At 30.9% G+C, this 19426-nt stretch overlaps 1 protein-coding gene across 6 annotated transcripts; it reads left to right on the top strand.

Annotated features, from left to right (window-relative positions):
* The first annotated feature begins 14593 nt into the window (after nt 1-14593).
* Nucleotides 14594-19423, top strand: LOC131005521 (uncharacterized). 6 transcript variants are annotated; one of them, XM_057932535.1, is made up of 12 exons: nt 14594-14972; nt 15793-15990; nt 16087-16174; nt 16280-16355; nt 16810-16986; nt 17106-17205; nt 17516-17625; nt 17847-17936; nt 18042-18122; nt 18262-18327; nt 18568-19011; nt 19165-19423. In XM_057932535.1, exons 1-12 carry the CDS (start codon nt 14741-14743, stop codon nt 19255-19257), a joined length of 1755 nt encoding a protein of 584 aa, XP_057788518.1. In that variant the 5' UTR covers nt 14594-14740; the 3' UTR covers nt 19258-19423. The 6 variants fall into 6 exon arrangements, with proteins under 6 accessions (XP_057788518.1, XP_057788519.1, XP_057788516.1 ...); XM_057932536.1 differs by having other exon boundaries at nt 14599-14972; nt 16087-16171; XM_057932533.1 differs by having other exon boundaries at nt 14602-14972; nt 16810-16864; nt 16961-16986; nt 18262-19011.
* Nucleotides 19424-19426: the final 3 nt, after the last annotated feature.

The following is a 19426-nucleotide window of genomic DNA, read 5'->3' as shown; positions in this document are numbered from 1 at the left end:
CGCCTATGTACAGTGTAGTGACTTATTTTGATGATGATGATATATATATATATATATATATATACCTCGTATAATTAAAAAAAATCTTCAAGATTTACTAGTTTTTATATTTTTTTATTTTTTAATAGTTGCACAATAAATTTTAAAATCGTGTCAACACATGTATATAATTTTTTCCATTTTATTTTTGTTAAGTGACAATATTATGTAATCGATGAGATATAATTTGTCAAATAATTATCACCAAATGCCATTGTGACCCATACATAATTATCTCTCATTTCACTTTAAAAAAATACTTAATATCTTTATTTATCTCTCTTAGTTTTTGGGCATATATATCCTAAAAAAAATTACTTTACTTTTTCCTATTTTATTATAAACTATTCGTTTTATTAATATTTATATCAAGCTATGTGGACTACTGAATTGTGACGGACGAAGTAATTAACTTTTGTGAATCTACTATTTTTATCTATTTTACTTTTTTTTTTTAATCCTCGTAATCAAAAAGTTTTGATGTAGTAATAATGGAATGAATGGATTATATTTCTTTGGATTTTTTCCATCAAGAGTGGAAAAAAATCGAATATTAAAAAATTTAGAATATGTGGATTTTACTTTAAAAATTAAATTATTGGCTGCAAGATTTTAAATTGGGTGTAAAACTAAATTTTGGATGGTGTTTTTTCTTTTTACAATTAGACTTTTTTTACTTTTATAGATGACCCAAATGCATCTTCGCCACTCCCACTCATGCCACGACCAATTGTGATTAAAAAAATCAAGAAAAACTTTAATTTATAAATAGTGAAATTTAAGGATTTCACCGTTCTTCTCTTATTATTATTTTTTAAAATTATGAACATGTTATGATGTTAATGTGCAACTAAACCGACCCCAGATTCTTAAACTTAACTTTCATTAAAAAAAAAAAAGTAATGATAATCCAATTAACTGGAAACGTTCTAAATTCAACTGAATGATTTGATTGGTTGACTTAATTGGAAATCTTTCAAACCATATACCAAATATATTCTATCCTATCAAGTTAATTGTCCAAAAAATTAAAATATCATAAATTCATAATCGATAAGCATCAAGATTATTCATAACGAAATGGTTATGAATTTAAATCTTTTCAGAAAATTCAAATTATGAGTATATAACCCATCGAAAGCCGATATAAATCACTTATTACATTAATAAATCAATATTTTCTGTCGATGTAATAGTACATGTCCTGTATTTATTTTTAATTATTTTTACTTAAAACTGAAAAGATAAATATATATTTTTTTGGGTTAGATAAACATACTAAATTGATGAAATATTAGACTGTCACGTAAGAAAGTGACTACTAATTTCCTATCTTACATACGATACCCATATATCATGGTTTCACACTAATTAGTTAAGAAGTTTGAACAAAAATGTTCAAACAAAAATGAGATTGGGAGGTGTTTGAACGTGATAGGGAGCATGTGGTTTTCGATTTCTGTCATATGCGACGTGAGGTTAATACATAAATTTGTTGACAGAGCTACTTGTTTTTATGATGCAATAATCTGATTACATGTTTTATCGTCACGATTACTAGATATTGCACATTCCGATATGAATTAATATACCTGCCTTCCTTTCTCATTTTAAAAAAAAAAATGATCAAACGCATATGCGCGTTTTAACAATTTTTGGTGCACAAAGTTCATGTTTTGGCCTTAGCTAAGTATCAATTTGATTTTGGAATTTTGATTAATTATATGATCACATGCACAAGTGGTCCTGTGTTTCCTGCAAGGGCTGATATCATAATCTCGTTGGGAAATTCACATATATGCATGTACGCGTCTACGTGCCCACATACTTGGTTTATAACGTGGAAAAAATGCATTTAAAAAATCACATTTTTCTTAATTACGTTCCAAGTGGCACATTTTGACACGATATTTGACTGAGTTTATACGCTCTTTAAATATTTATATATATATATATATATTGAAATAAACATATTAATTATTTAAAAGAGCTCATATTTAGTTTGAGTCATGCTACCTTCATTCGAGGATAGTTCGTTTGCCAATGACTACATACAAAGACTTATCACATGTCATTTAATATGAGAGTGAGCAAATTTAAATAGTACTCTCTCCATTTCCAAATAACTTTATAAGAGGGAGAGACGTAAGTTTTAAGACAAAGTTATTCAGTGTATTAAAAGTGATGAAAAAGTGTAATAATTAATATTGAAAGTAATGAACAAAATATTATAATAAATATTGAGAATAGTTAAAAGATAAAAAATAAAAATAAATAATGTATTATTAGTGGTGGGATAGTGTTCTAAGATGAACAAAAGTTATTTGAGGAACTATTAAAAAATAATCTGAAGTTATTTCAAGGAGCAGTGGAATTAGAATATAACAAAAAGTTGGGGCGCCGTTGTGGACAAAAAGAATCAATTAGACATCGTGTTGTATTTTATTTAAGACAGTATTTCAACTACTCACAATAAATTGGTATTGTATGGGATATAAATAAAATAAGCAAGCAAATCTGTTTGTCAGAATGTGATATATCGGGGTTATAATTCATTTAATGAACGTAGCTCGCCAAACGCATATTTTAATTTTTAAATATTACTAGTATTATTCCTTCAAAACGAAAGGCGATTATTATTATGTTTACTATTAATTTGTTAAGATTATTATTAGTTTGAAGGTAACATTTAATATTATTTGCCATCGAAATAATAATAATACACACACTCACAGTTACAGAAGTACTCATAGGCCATGTTTCTCACTGAGTAAAAGGTGAATTGAGGTGTGTCTGTTGGACCAGCGAAAGGTGATTAATGGCAAACACGTGAAGTCATGGGTTCGAGATCGTCGTGCGATTTTTAATTTTTTTAGATATTTATATAATTTAATAAAAAAAGAAGGTGGATTGAATGTTTGTTGGATCAACGATCGGTGGTTAATGTAGGGTTCAACATATAAAATAAAAATAAATTGAATCAACTTGAAATTTCTTTCTTGAGTTGTCAAAAAAATGGTCATCGTTTCCTACAACTTTCCAACTTTTACAAAGTTTTTTTTTTTTTAAATAAATGAATTTAAAATTGATTCTGAATTGTCCCACAACGAATTTTTTTGCCCAATTTCAATGTGATGTCGTAGAGAAAGGTAACAAGTTGTGGGACTATTCATATTGAGTTTGGGCAAAATTATCTTATTCTATTTCTACCCTGTAATTGGTCTACAACTTTGCTTAAACCTCTCAATCATTGGATTTGGACGAAAATACCCACCGTGAACAATCCAGAATCAATCTTAAATTCGTGTATTTTTCGGGCAATAACCCCAATTAAAAAGGTATTTAAAATACTAAGCATCAAACTCCTTAAATTACGTATTTAAAATCAATGTCCCAAGATCACGGGAACGAAGGGATCAAGGGAATATTATATGCCATCGAAATTGTACACAAATGTCATAAGTTAAAGGTAAATACGTTCCGTAAATTAAATCGAACTTCACATTTATTTCTTGTGTGACAAAAATGGTCACCCTTTCCTACACCAACGAAAGTAGTTTTATTGTTAAAAACGTTACAAAATTACGTACCGCATTGGACGAAATACATATTCAAGTAATTGAAATAAATATATTTTTTTGAGAAGTATTGAAATAAATATATTGATACAATCTACCTCCGTCCCTGAAATAAGTTTCTCTTTTTCCTTTTTGGGACGTCCCCAAATAAGTTCATCTTTTTTTCTTTCCATTTTTGGACAACTACCCCACCACTAATAATACTTTATTTATTCTTATTTTTTACTTTTTCACCACTCTCAATACTAATTATAACACTTTTTCACATTTTCACCACTCTCAATACTAATTACTATAACATATTTTTCTCCACTATCAATACACTTTACCATTTTTTCTTAAAATCCGTGCCGTCCCTAAAGAGGAACTTATATTGGGGACGGAGGGAGTATTGTATAAAAAATCACAACATCTACACTAAATTATAAACTCGACCACATCATTTCCTTTTTTGATAACAAAGTTTTATCCCTCTTTTCCGCGGACTAGATTACGACGTAACCATCTTTCTCTTTTTTTTTTTTGGATCAGATAAAAATTTCATAAAAGAAAAACGATGGTACCAGGGGTACCTAAAAGTTAATACAAGAAGAGAGGAAGAAGGATTCAGAGCACCAAGAAAGGAAGCTCAATTCCTTTGCAACAATACCAAAAGACTTATTCCAACTCCAGATCCTTCCTTTAATTTCCAATAGCAGATTCTGGCAATCCCACGCCTTCCCTTCAAATCTGCTCTCATTACGTCGCTTCCAAAGGAGCCACACCGTGCAAATCCAAACCGCCTTAAGCATGTTGCCGCTCTTTTTTCCTTTTCCAAGATGGGTGAACCAATTGTAGTGTTGCTCGATCTTCCTGGGTCTCGCTGAAGAAACACCAATCCACTTCTGGATGTCATCCCACACTCGTTGAACTTTCGGACAGAGCAGGAACAAGTGATCTGCTGTCTCTTCACTAGCCACACATCCGTTACACCAAGACTCCTCAACTGTCACCGCCACGTAACCATCTTTCTCTTTAATAGTGTAGACGTGTTTAATTTGTATGCAATCACCCTAAAAAGATCAATTAGAGTTCATCAATTTTCAAGCAGGGTTTATTAATTCATAATTAAGTTTCTCTAACCACATTTATAATTTAATATAAGGGCGAATGCATAGTGGGTCTCTTTTATAAATAATATACTCCAGATAATGGTTCAACAGAGAAACTAAATATTGTGGAGAATAGAGAATTCGTAAAATAAAAACGAACAGATCTATAATTATAATGAACAGATCAATGTACCACATGAACAACAATTTATCAAGGGTTCGAATCCTTCTGGTGACGAATTTTTCTTTATTTTTACTAAATACGACTGTTCATTACTTATGTTGATCTGTTCGTAAAATGAATAGATTTGTTCATAATGAATAAAAAGATAATTCTCTATTGAACTCAACCCTCTATATATATATATATATATATATATATATATAAAAGTAATTGTCCCTCGCGAGACAATTCCGAATCATAATCAAATTTAAATTTACAAATGAAAGTAAAGAAATTGATTATTATGATAATTACATTTTTTTATGAGAATATAAAAATAATACATTAAATGTATAAAATTGTTGTATTGACAATTAAATTTAAGGCATTCGGAAAAAACAAATCTCCTTCTGAAAATTCGAACATTAATGTCCATTCATCTAACAACAATTTTTTTTATGTATATCGAAATTATGATAATCATAATGTGGCTCAATAACATCATTGAGATTGTGAAATATGGGTTGGGATAAAAAAAAGTAGTCCTATTTGGACAAAAATTGTCCGGATAAAAAAAAGAGATTAAATATTTTAAAAATTTGTTTGATTTAAAAATTTTGGTTTAAGTTAAAGGATTTAGTTAAATTTACTGTTTTCTCCACATTGTAATTTTTTTAACATTTTTTTTGTAGTTTTTTATACTTTGAAAATAATCAAAATTAAAAAGACTATGAAAATATTACAAAAAAACTACAATATGGAGAAAATAATAAAACTAACTAAATTTTTTGATATTTTAAACCATAAATATTAAATATAATTATTTTATAAAGTATTTAATTATATTTTGTATGAATATATTTTGTCCAAACATATTTTGCCGCATTTTTTTTATTTGAAGTTACAAGAGATGTTTGAATACAATCAATTATGCAATCCGCACGTAGGTGGAACCTCAACACCACTCAACGGTGGGAAAATATCAACGCTCTGCGTGTGGGACCACAACATCAAATAATATGATACAACAACAATACTTCACCACTTAAAGTGGGAAAACATCACCGCCAAGCGGAATTGAATCCATAACCAACATCACGGTCAAGCGGGATTGAATCAAAAACCCCTCACAAAAGAAAATCTTTGAATGTCTCAGCTTTGCCACTAGAGCAAGGCCCCAACGCCTATTTTGCCGCATTATTGAGATCAAAATGTTGAGTCTTGAAACGGTGACACCACAAAATTTTTATGTACTACTCCCTCCGTCTCACGAATCTTGACACGTTTGGATTCGGCACGAGAATTAAGGAGTTGTAGATTAGTGTTTTAAATGTGTAGTTAATAAAATATAAAAATGATAAAATAGGAGAGAGAAGGTAATAAAAGTGATAAAATAGGAGAGAGAGTAATAAAAGTGATAAAGTATGAGAGATAATGTAATAATTATTACCCAAAATGAAAACGTGTCAAGATTCATGGACGGCCCAAAAAGAAAAACATGTCAAGATTCGTGGGACGGAGGGAGTATAATTTAGAGGGGCTTTTTTAGGTGGCATGATTTGATTGGGATTGTAGGAATCTAATGTATCGTGCTCAGCGGCGATCATTCCGGAGTTATAACGTAATTAACTTTTTTTGTTAGATCCGTAAAAGCGTGTAGGAATCTGCTTTCTGATACTAGAGAAAATGGTGGGGGCTTCATCTAGATTCTTTACCAAATTTTGGGATGTCATCCAATTCTTTTTTTTATTATTTTTTTTCAAATAATATTTTAGTATTAAATATTTTTTGTGGCTGCATGTCGTAATGATAATGTCGTGTATTGATAAAGTATAATTTTAATACTATCGGATCGATTATAAAATTATACATAGAGCTAGAGCATATTGCCTATGTAAGAGATTTTGTGAAGTGGGGAATATGCTATGAAAGCTTGATTTGAATTCCATGATTGAGTTTGGTTGAATTTGCTATTTTTGTTTAACTTTAAATTTAAAACTTTTTTCTTTTAAAAGCTCTGCAAATTTAGTATCGTGTGGCTGTCATTAAACCAGCTGAAGACCCAAAAACAAAAAACAAAAAAATATTTTGACAAATTACGCTTTTATCTAAATTTGTACGTTTCAGATGATTTTTGCATATTTGAGCATTATTTTAGTTTTTCCGTAATTAGGAGTATTTAATATTTTTTGGGGAAATGTCGTAGGTGCAACATAAATAAATAGGGTTAAAGTACATATTCACCCTTGAAGTTGTTGGAAGGTGGGTCCCACGCGAAAATAAAATACAAAAAAAAATATTTAAGAAACGGAATCTTTGGGCCGTCAAACGGGTGGGCTTAAGTGTAGTATTTTTATGGGCTATGGGGAGTTATTTGGGCCCGAGCCGAGTGTGGGGAGCGGAACGCTCTAGGGGTGTGGACTTCAGGGGTGAATATGTACTTTAACCCAAATAAATATGATGTTGTAAATTGTAATTACAATATTCTAAAAGTTATGTGGACATTACATATTCTTTAAAGAATATTGTGTTATTTTCACTAATTATTTACCCTTTACGGCTCTCTTCCTGCGTTTCATAATATTAACCACAACTTGTACCCAACAAAAAAAAAAAAAAAACCTAGGTATAACTTAAATATAAATTCAGAAATTATACAATTTAAAACTATTTCCACGATATTTGCTCCATGATTCGCGAATTGTGACTAAAAATATGAGTGACAAGTTGAATAATTAATATCATCAACTTGCATCCCTGAAAAAAATCATCAACTGGCATATATATATACGATCAGGGGAGGGATGGAATATTTAGTACTACACACATTGAAAAAAATTATTAGATCCATAAAAATTGGAAAATATGTTGGGGATTTGTTGATAGGCAGAAACAACACAAATATGTTGGTGTTGGGTGTTATAGTAACAAGCCAGACATGATAAATAAATGTCCATCACATAAAACAAATATACCAATTTAGTTCACATGTTCTTTGTCACTCATCTATGGCATTGGAATTAGAATTAGGGTTCAGACCCCCCCCCCCCCCACCCAAAAAACCCATAAAATTAGGGTAAATTTTTTTTGGAATGATTGTATGATGGATTCAAGAACCATAAAATTTGACTGAAATAATAATAATAATAATAATAATAATAATAATAATAATAATAATAATAATAATAATAATAATAATAATAATAATAATAATAAAAAATCAATCCAGCAGTCAGTTCACATAATTTACAATATACGAACAATACAATCCTACACTACTAAAAAATCTTAATTATGAAAATAAACGAATACAAACGAGCCATATGTACGTTGACGGTATCAAATGACTAAATGATTCGATAAAGTTAAGGAGACCAAGAAACAATAATTGTCGTAACACGAAAAGTGATTGGTATTTTCTAATTCAAAAAAAAAGTGATTGATACTTTAGGTTTTTTTTTTTTTTTTGTGGAAAAACAAAATAAATAAAGAACGAAAAAATATTAGGGATCCCTAAAAGACTAAAAAAGCTATGACTTTTTTATAGCTTCGTTAAAAATAATATTGGGAGTAAAACTTTTTATAGGGCAAAATTGACACCCAAAAAAAAAAACAAATAAGCTTGCTTGATAGAAAAACAAAACTAAAGAAATTAACTAGCTTTACAAAGCCAAATCAAACCAATCAAAGCACAACAAATTAAAAACAAACCCCATCTACACGAGAAAAAGTGGTTGGTACCTTATCTCTTACTACAAAATGAGCACTATATCACTATGGGGCACATGGCATCAAACCAAACCATACATAATTTTATTTTTCAAATTAACTGGAAAATGATAATTAATGTTTGGATGAATCAAATTTAATTCTTTTTATTGGAGATTCTGGTGTTTTAAACGGGAATAATAATAATAATAATAATAATAATAATAATAATAATAATAATAATAATAATAATAATAATCAACTGAGGCTGCGATTTTAAATTCCGTAATTGAGATTTTGATATAAGAATTTTCTTATAATTTGATATGGTGATGTGTGTTTTTACAATATTATTCGCACAAAATATCAATAATTTTACGATCTGATAAAATTTAAGAATAGTCCTTGATCACAATTCACAATCTATTTTTAACTATATATATTTATCTATATATATTTTTTTTGGATAATAAAATTATGATCCTAGCAAACGTTCATTCATTAGGTCATATGTGTTAATTAATTGAGACTAAAGTGTGAGAAAGATAAATTAAATTAAAAGCGCCGACTAAATTATTGTGGCATAGTAAAGTGTAATCTAATTGTACATTGAAACCACAAAAGTGAACTTTTAAAAATAATATACAGAAAAAGATGCAGGTAACTTTTTTTTTTAATTGAATTTTACCTAAAAGAGAAAAGAAAAGCATGTAAAATCAACAAAATCTCAAGAAATGGTCCAATCATTTGAAGATTACTGCATCTTTAGTTATGACAAATTGACAATGCCACCCACTAGTAAAAGATCATTAAGTAGTTGAGTGTGTGACAAGTAGGTTTTATATATATTGGGATTTTAATGAAATGAAACAATGTTAATCTCATTCTAATATTTATTACTACTATTATTATGACAATTGTCTTGCATATTTAGATGGCAAATAATTACAAGTAGTGATGTCATATCCTGAAAGATTTCAAATTATACTAGTATGTGGACAATTATCTAAAACAAATGAACTAATATAGTCTTGAATTGTTTTATATATATACAATATTAGTATAATATTTATGTATATTTATACAATAATGCTTCCTTTGTGATAATATTTTTATTCATTATAACAGTGTATTTGTTCATAAACGTAGATCATATAAAGATCAATGATCTGTATTAATTTATAATTTCTAGAATAAGAAAGGTTATAATTCGTTTTCTTTGCCTATACAAGGATAATCAGACACCACTAAAAGATTATGCCTATAAATTATTAAAGTTTAATTTTACTTTGATTTTGCAACAGTTATCAATTTCTCCAAATTAATGTTGACATTGTCGCCTAAAAAATCCGACGTGGCCAAAATTTAGACAGACATTTTTAATAATTAGGTTGACAATATCATAGTAAAATAAAATTATATAATAATTTAAAATAGAATTAATATTTTTATAATGCTCAAAATCAAATTTTAATAATCACTTAGATGGAAAAAAGAAACAAGTGCAATAAAAGTCATAAACACACGCTTTAAGCATTCAAAATGAAAAAAAAGAAACGTCTAGGTCGTCTAAACTCAAGTGGTACCCATTTTTATTATTTTTTTTGACCGGTATCGGATTCAATTTCATCTCCGTGCGGTATAATATTTTTCATTTTGGTGTGATATACTGATCTAGAGGTTCCATTTGTGTGCGATGTAGTTATTGTATATATATTTTATATAATTCGAAAAAAAATAAAAAAAATTAAACTTAAGTCTATCTAGAGGGAGAGGGAGAGAGAGAGATGAGCATGGGCAGAGTGGGCGGATGATGAAATCATGCATAATGTTGATGTGATGATAAATAGATAATATATAAAAAAAGTTGAAAAGCGTAGCTCAATACTCTGAATATAAGCTAAAAACAATTTGCACAAAAATCCATTAGAAGCACATGCAATATGTAAATTATGTTTGGAAATGGGCTCCATTTTTGACGCATACTTTACCTAATTTTTCTGGTTTTTTGGACGTGGCCTAACTGCTTAACCTCATCAAATCATCATTCATGGACACCAATTTCATTTTAACTTTTATGCATCCCAAATTCACACTAATTTTACCATCATTGGAGGTTAAGTTAAGAAGATGGTGTGGTGTGTGTTTTCATTGTGTCACTTTCATCTATTAATGTTGTTATATATATATATAACCTAAATATTTTTTACCTGAACAAAGTCTAAAACCACTGTTTTTCTTTTACTTGAGGGAGATAGAACGGTGAGATTTGAACCCTAAATTTTGTTGTTCGCAAACAGGAGTTCACACCGCTTGGTATATTTTATTGGAAACAGTCCAAAACCACTGTTTTGCACTATATATTACTCCCTCCGTCCCACTCCAATAGGTTAACTTCTTTTGGACACGAAGATTTTATACTTACTTTTTAGTAGAAAAGTGGTGTGATCCACACCAATTAAGTACAAGTTTTTTATCCAAAAAGGAAAATGAGCCTATTGAAGTGAGACATTCCAAAAAGGAAAATAAGCCTATTGGAGTGGGACGGGGGAGTATGTCTTTCTATAATTTGCAAATTTTTAAAACAATACATTTTTCACTTGAAAGTATCAATTTTTTTATAATTTATGATTTTTTTTTATCCAATAAGAATTATTTTTCATGAAAAAGTGTTACCTTTTATCTAGAAAGTATTACAATGATGAACGTGAAATATTCGTGATGGATATTATTTAATTTTTTTTATTGAATAGATAGAAAATTTTTAAAGTCTCATCACATTAGATTCAAATTCAAGGTTTTTTACTTTAAGCATTAATCATACTATTGGTCTATCATTGAGCCACACACATACAATTATTTCTTAATTTCTTATTGAATAGTATCATTTGTTTAGAAAACAAAAATTAAATTTACTAGACACCTTCTCATATGCAATAAAGTGACTCAATAAATTTCAGAAATTAGTTAGTGAGGTGTAAATTAAAGAATTAAGTATTAAAAATTTGCCCCACATATTAATCATACTTATCTGCAAAATTAAATAATTATTCTGCTGGAGAGAAATAAACCGCAGTCGGCAGAGATAAATTAATCTTATAAACAAATGTTGTAATGGAAAACAACGTCATAGACTCATTACCACATGACTAATTTCATAATAAAAATAATAAATATTAATAATATGTTAACGAATAACGATTACAATGGTAAGTATAAATAATACATAAATAAGCAGAGAAACGCAGATGTTACAACTACTAATTTTTTTTATATATATATATATATAATAAATATAGATAAAAAGATTGTGACCTGTGAGAGTCAACATAATATTCATATCATACTATTAAAAACTACATATGGAATTATAAGTTCAACATTTGGCCCAAATAAGTCAGTAATAAGTCCAATTTATGTTAAAGAACCATTATAGACTTTGACTATGACTTTAGCACAAAGGAACCAAATTTCACTTTGAGTTTCAATAAATTGACTCATCCTTTTCATAAAAGGCAATGAATATTAGTACTTTAAAAATAATAATATTATTAATATAATAAATAAAAAGCAAGGAATTCCTTTACGAGAACGTGAGAAGACAAGTATCAATTAACCATAGTTATGTAGGGAAAATTTTGATTTATCTCAAAAAAAAAAAAAAAAAAACAAGTACCAATTATCCATTATGTAGTAAAATTATATTTTTTTTCGTGAGAATATAAGAGCACTATTGTATTGAATGTATAAAGTTAACAATAAATCTATGTAGCTAATTTGTGGTCACCCACAAACTAGTTTAATAGGAAAAAAAATGATTCATTTAATTTATTTTTTCACGTAAAAATAGGAATTAATTATTTTGTTGTATTCTCTACATTGTACTTATTTCTAATTTCTTTTGCATTTTTTATTTTTAATTTACTTTTTAATAAAAATAAAAAATTTACAAAAATTATAAAAAAATAACTACGTTGTAGAGAATACAATAAAATAACTAAATTTTATTTTTATTTTAAAAAATAAGTTAAATAAATTATTTATTTTTCTATTTGAGTAATTTGTGGGTGGCCACAATGTGACTGTTTAGCATCAGTCTAAAGTTAATATATCCATCGTAAAATTAATTATACTAAAAAATTTGCTTATCATAAAATTTGAATCCAAATGCTACGTTCATTCATGAAGATGCATATTCCCACTATCAAAAAACATAAAATAACTCTCAAATTCATAATTTAAATAAAAATTCTCATACAGAGCTCCTCCTATACACATAAATTAAACTGAATCAACCTATTTTACATGCGTCATCCATATTCCATCGAATTTAATTAGACACATTCTTAGTCAACATATACAAACCATTTCTTTCAACTACTTGTCAAATTAGTATAATAAAGAATTGATTTAAATATAATTCATTTCCCTATTAAACCTTCTTTTTCATTCTCATTTGCTCCAATTCAACTATCAATTCGTCCACAAATTTAATGCGTAAGTTCAATCTAAAGTTTCCGTCTCTTCGATCGTATCACAAATAAAATAATATTTTGCTTATTATATAGTCTTTCAGACTCTCTTTTTTTTTTTTTTGAGAATAGTCTTTCCGTCTCTTAAAAGGCCAATCCAAACTTTGCTTTGGTGGGGTGATACTATAATATATGTTTGCCAGATTATGAAATTCATAAAAAAAATATATATATTAGATCTACGAGACATCGATATACGTGAGTAATTTTAAATAAATACTTTTCTATTATGAAATTCATAAATAATTCGATTTACGAGACATCGATATATTGCGAGTGGTTTTAAATGACTGTACTTTTCTAATTATTGATTTTCATAATTGAATAAAATACAACATTTTGCTGAGCTCGTGTAAATTATGCAACGCTAGATAATTTATTTGATAAAACTACTTACAAAAGTAGAATTTCAATAATTAACGGTATATATAAGTGTATGACAAAACTACACTAGAGTTGTTGGACTCGAACCATACTCTTCATTGTTCTATAAATTGTCATTAATATTCATTTTTTTTAGTTATTGTACACTGTAGTAATTACGAAGGTCAAATATCCAATAATTAAATATGTTAATTTAGAAGGTTAATAATTTACAAGGGAAGAAAAATATAATATCAGTGCAACAAATTCGTGGGCCAAAAGTTTAAATAGGAATTCTATTAGTAAGGCCGAACTATATTAAAGATTGCAACAAATTCGTGGGCCAAAAATTTAAATAATGGAGTAGTAATTTTTACTCAATACTAGTATGTGAATATCACTTTCAATCACAAATTATACTCCATCGTCCCATTAATAATGTTTCAATTATTATATTAGAACGTCCCATTAATAATGTCTACCTCTTTTTCATAAGAAAATGAATCATTTAAAATGTTATTAACAGTGGACCCAATTCATTTTGTACACAGACTCATTTAAAATAATTCTTAAATATCTTTCACCAACTCAATTTATATACCAATTACACTATTCTTAATTTATGTGTCCAAAAATAACATAATATTAGAAGAGAGTTGTTATTTTATTTTTTAACATTTGTGGCCAAGCCTAAGGATCTATTCAATTGGGATAGAAGGAGGAATAATTTCTATTTGTTGACAAATACTTTTAAAATAATTAAAGAGACATCCTAATAAATTTTTACCGTACTTTTCAAACCGTTTTCTAAATTTGTGTAATTCAATATTGGGCCAAGACTAAGTTAACTTTTAAAACGAACCCAAAATATTGAATGAATTTATTTAATCTTGGGCCAAGCCTAAGTTTTTAAAACGAGCCCAAAATATTGAATGAATTTTATTTATTCTTGGGCCAAGGCTAAGTAGATTCAAGAAAATGTATTTATGTACTTGGCTTGATATATAGTATATATTTTTTTCATGGTGAATATTATTGAATGAATTTTATTAGTTTGATGGCTGAAATCCGTGTTTATGAGTAAAAGTTGTTGCTGAAACCAAAATTTGAAATTGTTGCCTCGCTTTTATAAATAAAAAATAAAAAAAATTGTTGCCTCGCCGAGAAAATATTAACGTGTTTTTATATATATCAGAATTTAAAAGTGGATGTACATTCTAATTTTACTAGATATAGATTAGCTAGCAGCAATTTTTGGATTAATCCATGGCGGCTAGAGGCCTCCTCGCGCCCTTCCACTTTCACTACAAATTCACGGCGGCGCCGCCCGTTCCTACCTGCATTTCGTGGCTCCAAAAAACCTCCCTGCGGCGGCGGCGCCGCCATGCTCGCTTTTTCTGCAGCCACCGCCGGCCGCCAGAAACGGACATTTCCAGCTACCGACTTCAGTTTGCTCAGAAAATGGCGATGGCCGGTCTCAACCCCAATCACCGCATCGGTCAGTAGCTATGCGTTTGTGTTTTGCTTAATTTTATCTACTTCCTCAATCAATGCATACATGTTTTGTCATCTCCGTATTTGATTAATCGCAGTTGAGTTAGTCTACTGAAATATTTACGTAAGAATTTGTGCGAAATAGTAGTGTAGTTGATCAATTATATTTTTTATATTCAAAGGTTTCACTTCTACAAACTTGGAGCTGAGTTAGGGTTGGTGATATGAACATATTGCCAGCTATGAAATTTTTTATTTATGTAATTGGTAACTTCACGAGGTTAGGTTTCTCTGATACTGGCAATAGAATTTTCTCATTTCTAATTGATATTATAGTTGACATTTGGATTAGATGACATAAGGATTATGTTTCGGATTATTGCACTAGTTCCGATGAAAGTATTCTGTAAATGGCTCAAAATGCAGCAATTTAAAACAGAATGATTGAACTGATAATACATATAACTTATCTGTAAGTGATTTTTTTTTTGAGCAAACCCTGTAAGTGATTATATAAACATTATATCGTGTGAAATTATAGTAGAAAGTAGTGTTTCTGCCATGTTTTTGAAGGTCATACTGTGATACATCACTGGTACCCTTAGTTATGTGATGTTCGATCACCAAAATTATCATGTGACAGAGCTAAAGGGTTAGATGACCATTGCTATGTATGTGCTTTCTTTTTAAAGTTTTGGGGTGGAAGTATCTTTGGGATATCCCAAGGCCCTTGATAATGATCTTGATTGAGGAATGCTTTCCGCCTTAATCATCGTGATACACTAAGGTTGTTGCTCATAAGGTATTTTGATTGTTTCATTCAGCAATTGCTGTGTCTGGCGGTCCTGATAGCATTGCTCTATGTGTATTAACTCTTGAGTGGAAATCTGGCAACTCTAATGCTGCTAACAAAGGAAGAAGCAAGGCCATTGATGGCCTCTTAGCAATTGTTGTTGATCATGGGTTGCGAACAGAAAGTGCGGAGGAAGCAGATCTTGTTCGCGATCGAGTTTTAGATATGGGTAATTCTGTGCTTCTTATGTGGATGTTTTGAAATTAGAAATGGAGCTCTAGTTGATGTCATTGGATGATGGATAGATAATGTAGGCTGTCTTTAGGAATCAAATGTGAAGTTGCTTCCTGCAAATGGTTGGACGGGAAACCCAAGCTCGGTCACTTGCAAGAAGCTGCTCGGGATAAAAGGTGGTTTTCTTATTAGCAAAGTTTGCTTGTTTTATTCCTTTCCTGGAATAGTAGCAGCAACCCCCTAATCATAGAGTTTGCTCTAATCTATGGTCTTAAACTATTCAGGTATGAAACTTTACAGAAAATATGTATCGATCAGCACATCGGAGTACTATTGGTTGCACATCATGCAGATGACCAGGTATACAACATCTAAGATTTTCTTTTTCAGTTTACTTTATTGGTTGTTTCTTCAGTATGGCCTTTTCAGTTCTCAAACATCATGTTAATAGTCTTAGTTATTGACTCGACTGTGCCATCAATTGTGAATTATGAACATTGTTTTATTAAAAATGTGACTGTCAGATCTTATGATGGAAATTACATGTTATGTGAAAATCTTGATTGTCCTATATCAGTTATTTTTTATTTCTGATGAGTGATGAGAAATCTAATAAATTTGATTGGATTAAGTTTGTATATCATGGATCACATACATCTTGATGGTCTAGTAGCTATTCGATCAATTCAATGTGACAACTAATACCCTAGACTTAAGGCGTCAAATTCCTAGCTATGTTATCAGATACAACAGCTTGAGCTAATCCATTATAACACAAAATATATTGCTGAGCTGAGGCACATGCCTGATGCAGGCAGAGCTTTTCATTCTCCGACTATCTAGAAACAGTGGTGTACTTGGGCTTGCCGGTATGGCTTTTACTTCTCAAAGGTTTTCTGAGTTTCCTGACTTTAGTGGAAAAGAATCAAAAGCTCATAGCGTTTTATTGGTGAGACCACTTCTAGAGTTTTCAAAAGAAGATATGTATAATGTAAGTCCCCATCTTCGTTGTTAGTGGTATCGGATTAGTCAAACTTATTTAATAATTTGTATTTGTTGTCTTATTTACTTTCCGAAACAGCCATAGAATTATTTGTTTTAGTGTTGCAGATATGTCGAGGTGGACATCAACAATGGGTTGAAGATCCGACGAATAGGAGTCCCCTATATGTTCGCAATAGGATCCGGATGTCATTGAGTAACATGTCATGTAAGTCGTTTACCTGTGCTAGTCTTTGATTAAAATAAATAATGATGACAAATTATTTGGCTGCTGATCATGATAGGTTTGAGGATCTAGTTTCTTTGAATTCATTGGTGTTTTAAACTATTTGTTGCTAAGGTCTGAACTATAAGTCACTGACTTATGAGATGAAGAGGATCTGATCATTTTTTGCTCGACCATTAAATGCTGTGGATCAATTCGTATCCTGTTGGTTTGAGTGCTGCGTTGTGTTAACAAACACCAATTTTCAGTTTTCGAATTTCATTGAGTTTCTTATGGTGCTCTATCTTCGCAGCTGTATTCAAGGCAGAGTTGCAAGCTACTATATCAGCATGTCGAAGAACACGGATGCATGTTGAGAAACTCTGTCGCCTCTTGCTGAATCAGGCTGTGACAATCATGCCTGTATGCTTCTTCATTTGTGCCTTTTTTCTTTTTTATCGAGATAGCTACTCCATCAATGCCATGAATCTATTTTAGTAAAAAACGTTGTGCGTAATTTGGTATATTCTGCTGAAGATAAAATAATCGAGAACATAACGAAAAGCATATAATGTGATAATATAAGGAAATGTTGTTTTTCCTGATGACTTGGTTCTCCTACCCCTCTTCTAACACAAATGCAGCATGGATATGCGGTGATTGATCTAGGAATTCTCCATTCGATGCCAGCCAAGGACATTTATGTTGCAAAATTTGTTACTCTAGTGGTGCAGGTATTTGTAATGCATGTCCTCGGTTTGTGGTGATACCTAATTTGATGAATGTATGCTCCTCTTATGTTGTCTCAACTGCTAATGCTTTTCTTTTATGTTCATTAGTTCATATCACAGAGGCAAAGGCCAGTTCGAGGGAATGGATTGAAGTTGCTACTAAACTACCTTCATACTACCCCGTGCAAGGTTAAATAAATCCACTCTTTCTTTTGTGAGGATATTGATGTCTTATCTCGTTTGTTGGTGTTTCCTCCTCTCTCAGGCTTCGGATATTTGTTGACGAAACTATAATAACTACTAATTAATCGTTACTGCATTCTTGCAGGCTGCTCTCACTGTAGCTGGTTGTTACCTCTGTCCAGCTCCAGGATCCAAAGGAACACGTGTCCTGGTATGCTGCTCTTCTGATTCGTCTTTGCATTTGGCGTTGAAGCTCTTTAGCCAGAACTGCTATGAGTCGAGTGAGTTAGAACAGATTCCATTGAAAATCGAAGAAAATGCAGACAAATCAACGCCAGACCCTTCTAGTATTCCATTCTTAGATGCAATGTCCTCTGAGGCTGTCCTGATCGAAGCTAAAACGCGTGGCATTCTTAGCAACTCCTCCCATGAGACTATTGTTTCTTTGCAGAAGCAAGAAAGTGAAAATTTCAAGTCAGTGGTTGAAGGTACCTCTGACCATACATCGGAACATAGCATATCAGCATCGAGCAAATTAATTCGTCCCGGGCAAGTGGGGTACTTCATGAATAGATTTCTACTGGACTGGAATGTGCCGGACGTCTCTGTCGACAAGCTGGGTGGGGAAGACCAGTGCTCGTGCAGTCTGTGCATATTTGGTGATGAGATGGTGGCCGAAGTGCGCTGTATGGTAGATGCCGATTGGATGTATCTTCATGATTTGTCCAAGACGACGAAAATGGGAGATTCCTCCTCAGAAAATGGCGCCGTGGGAATGAATTATGCTAGATCATCAGCTAGTAGAGCCCTGGCAACTTTGAAGTTGATTCCAGTTGCTGCGCGACGAGCATTGCCTGTTCTTGTGAATGCCGAGGGAGTTCTACTAAGCGTTCCGGTAAGTGACTCTTTCTTTTCCATCTGTCTTCATGATACAGACATGATGTTGCTTTTCCCATATTCAAAGACATGCTGGTGTTTGTGTCGTTCGAGTCGAATCTTATTCCACCATACGGCGCTAACGAGCATGAAAAATGTGGTTTTCTTGCAGAGCATCGGCTTCTCACAATGCCCCCATTTGAAGGCCTCTGCTGTTTTTAGTCCTAGGATACCGCTAGGTGGAGGGCACTCCTCGTTTTTATAGTGTGGAGCAAACCATTCTCTTTCTCTCTCTCTGCGGAATAGGACTCTTTTCTTGTCAAATTTAGAAAGAAAACGGTTTATCTTATTGTCATTCTTAGATATGTGTATATACATACCTATGAATTGTTGCCTTATTTCAAAATTTAAATATACGGGTTGTCTTTCTATTT

Source organism: Salvia miltiorrhiza, chromosome 1 (genome assembly GCF_028751815.1).
Source record: "Salvia miltiorrhiza cultivar Shanhuang (shh) chromosome 1, IMPLAD_Smil_shh, whole genome shotgun sequence".
Classification (NCBI taxonomy): domain Eukaryota; kingdom Viridiplantae; phylum Streptophyta; class Magnoliopsida; order Lamiales; family Lamiaceae; genus Salvia; species Salvia miltiorrhiza.
Note: the sequence above shows the minus strand (reverse complement) of the source record. Positions and strands in the feature narration are given on the sequence as shown.

Bases quoted from the DNA above. Each gene is read 5' to 3' on its own strand.
- LOC131005521 (XM_057932531.1), top strand. From the start codon at position 14,741: ATGGCGGCTAGAGGCCTCCTCGCGCCCTTCCACTTTCACTACAAATTC. The intron at 16,175-16,279 runs GTTTTCTTATTA...TAAACTATTCAG, and splicing joins GCTGCTCGGGATAAAAGGTG to GTATGAAACTTTACAGAAAA. The intron at 17,206-17,515 runs GTAAGTCGTTTA...CTATCTTCGCAG, and splicing joins GTCATTGAGTAACATGTCAT to CTGTATTCAAGGCAGAGTTG.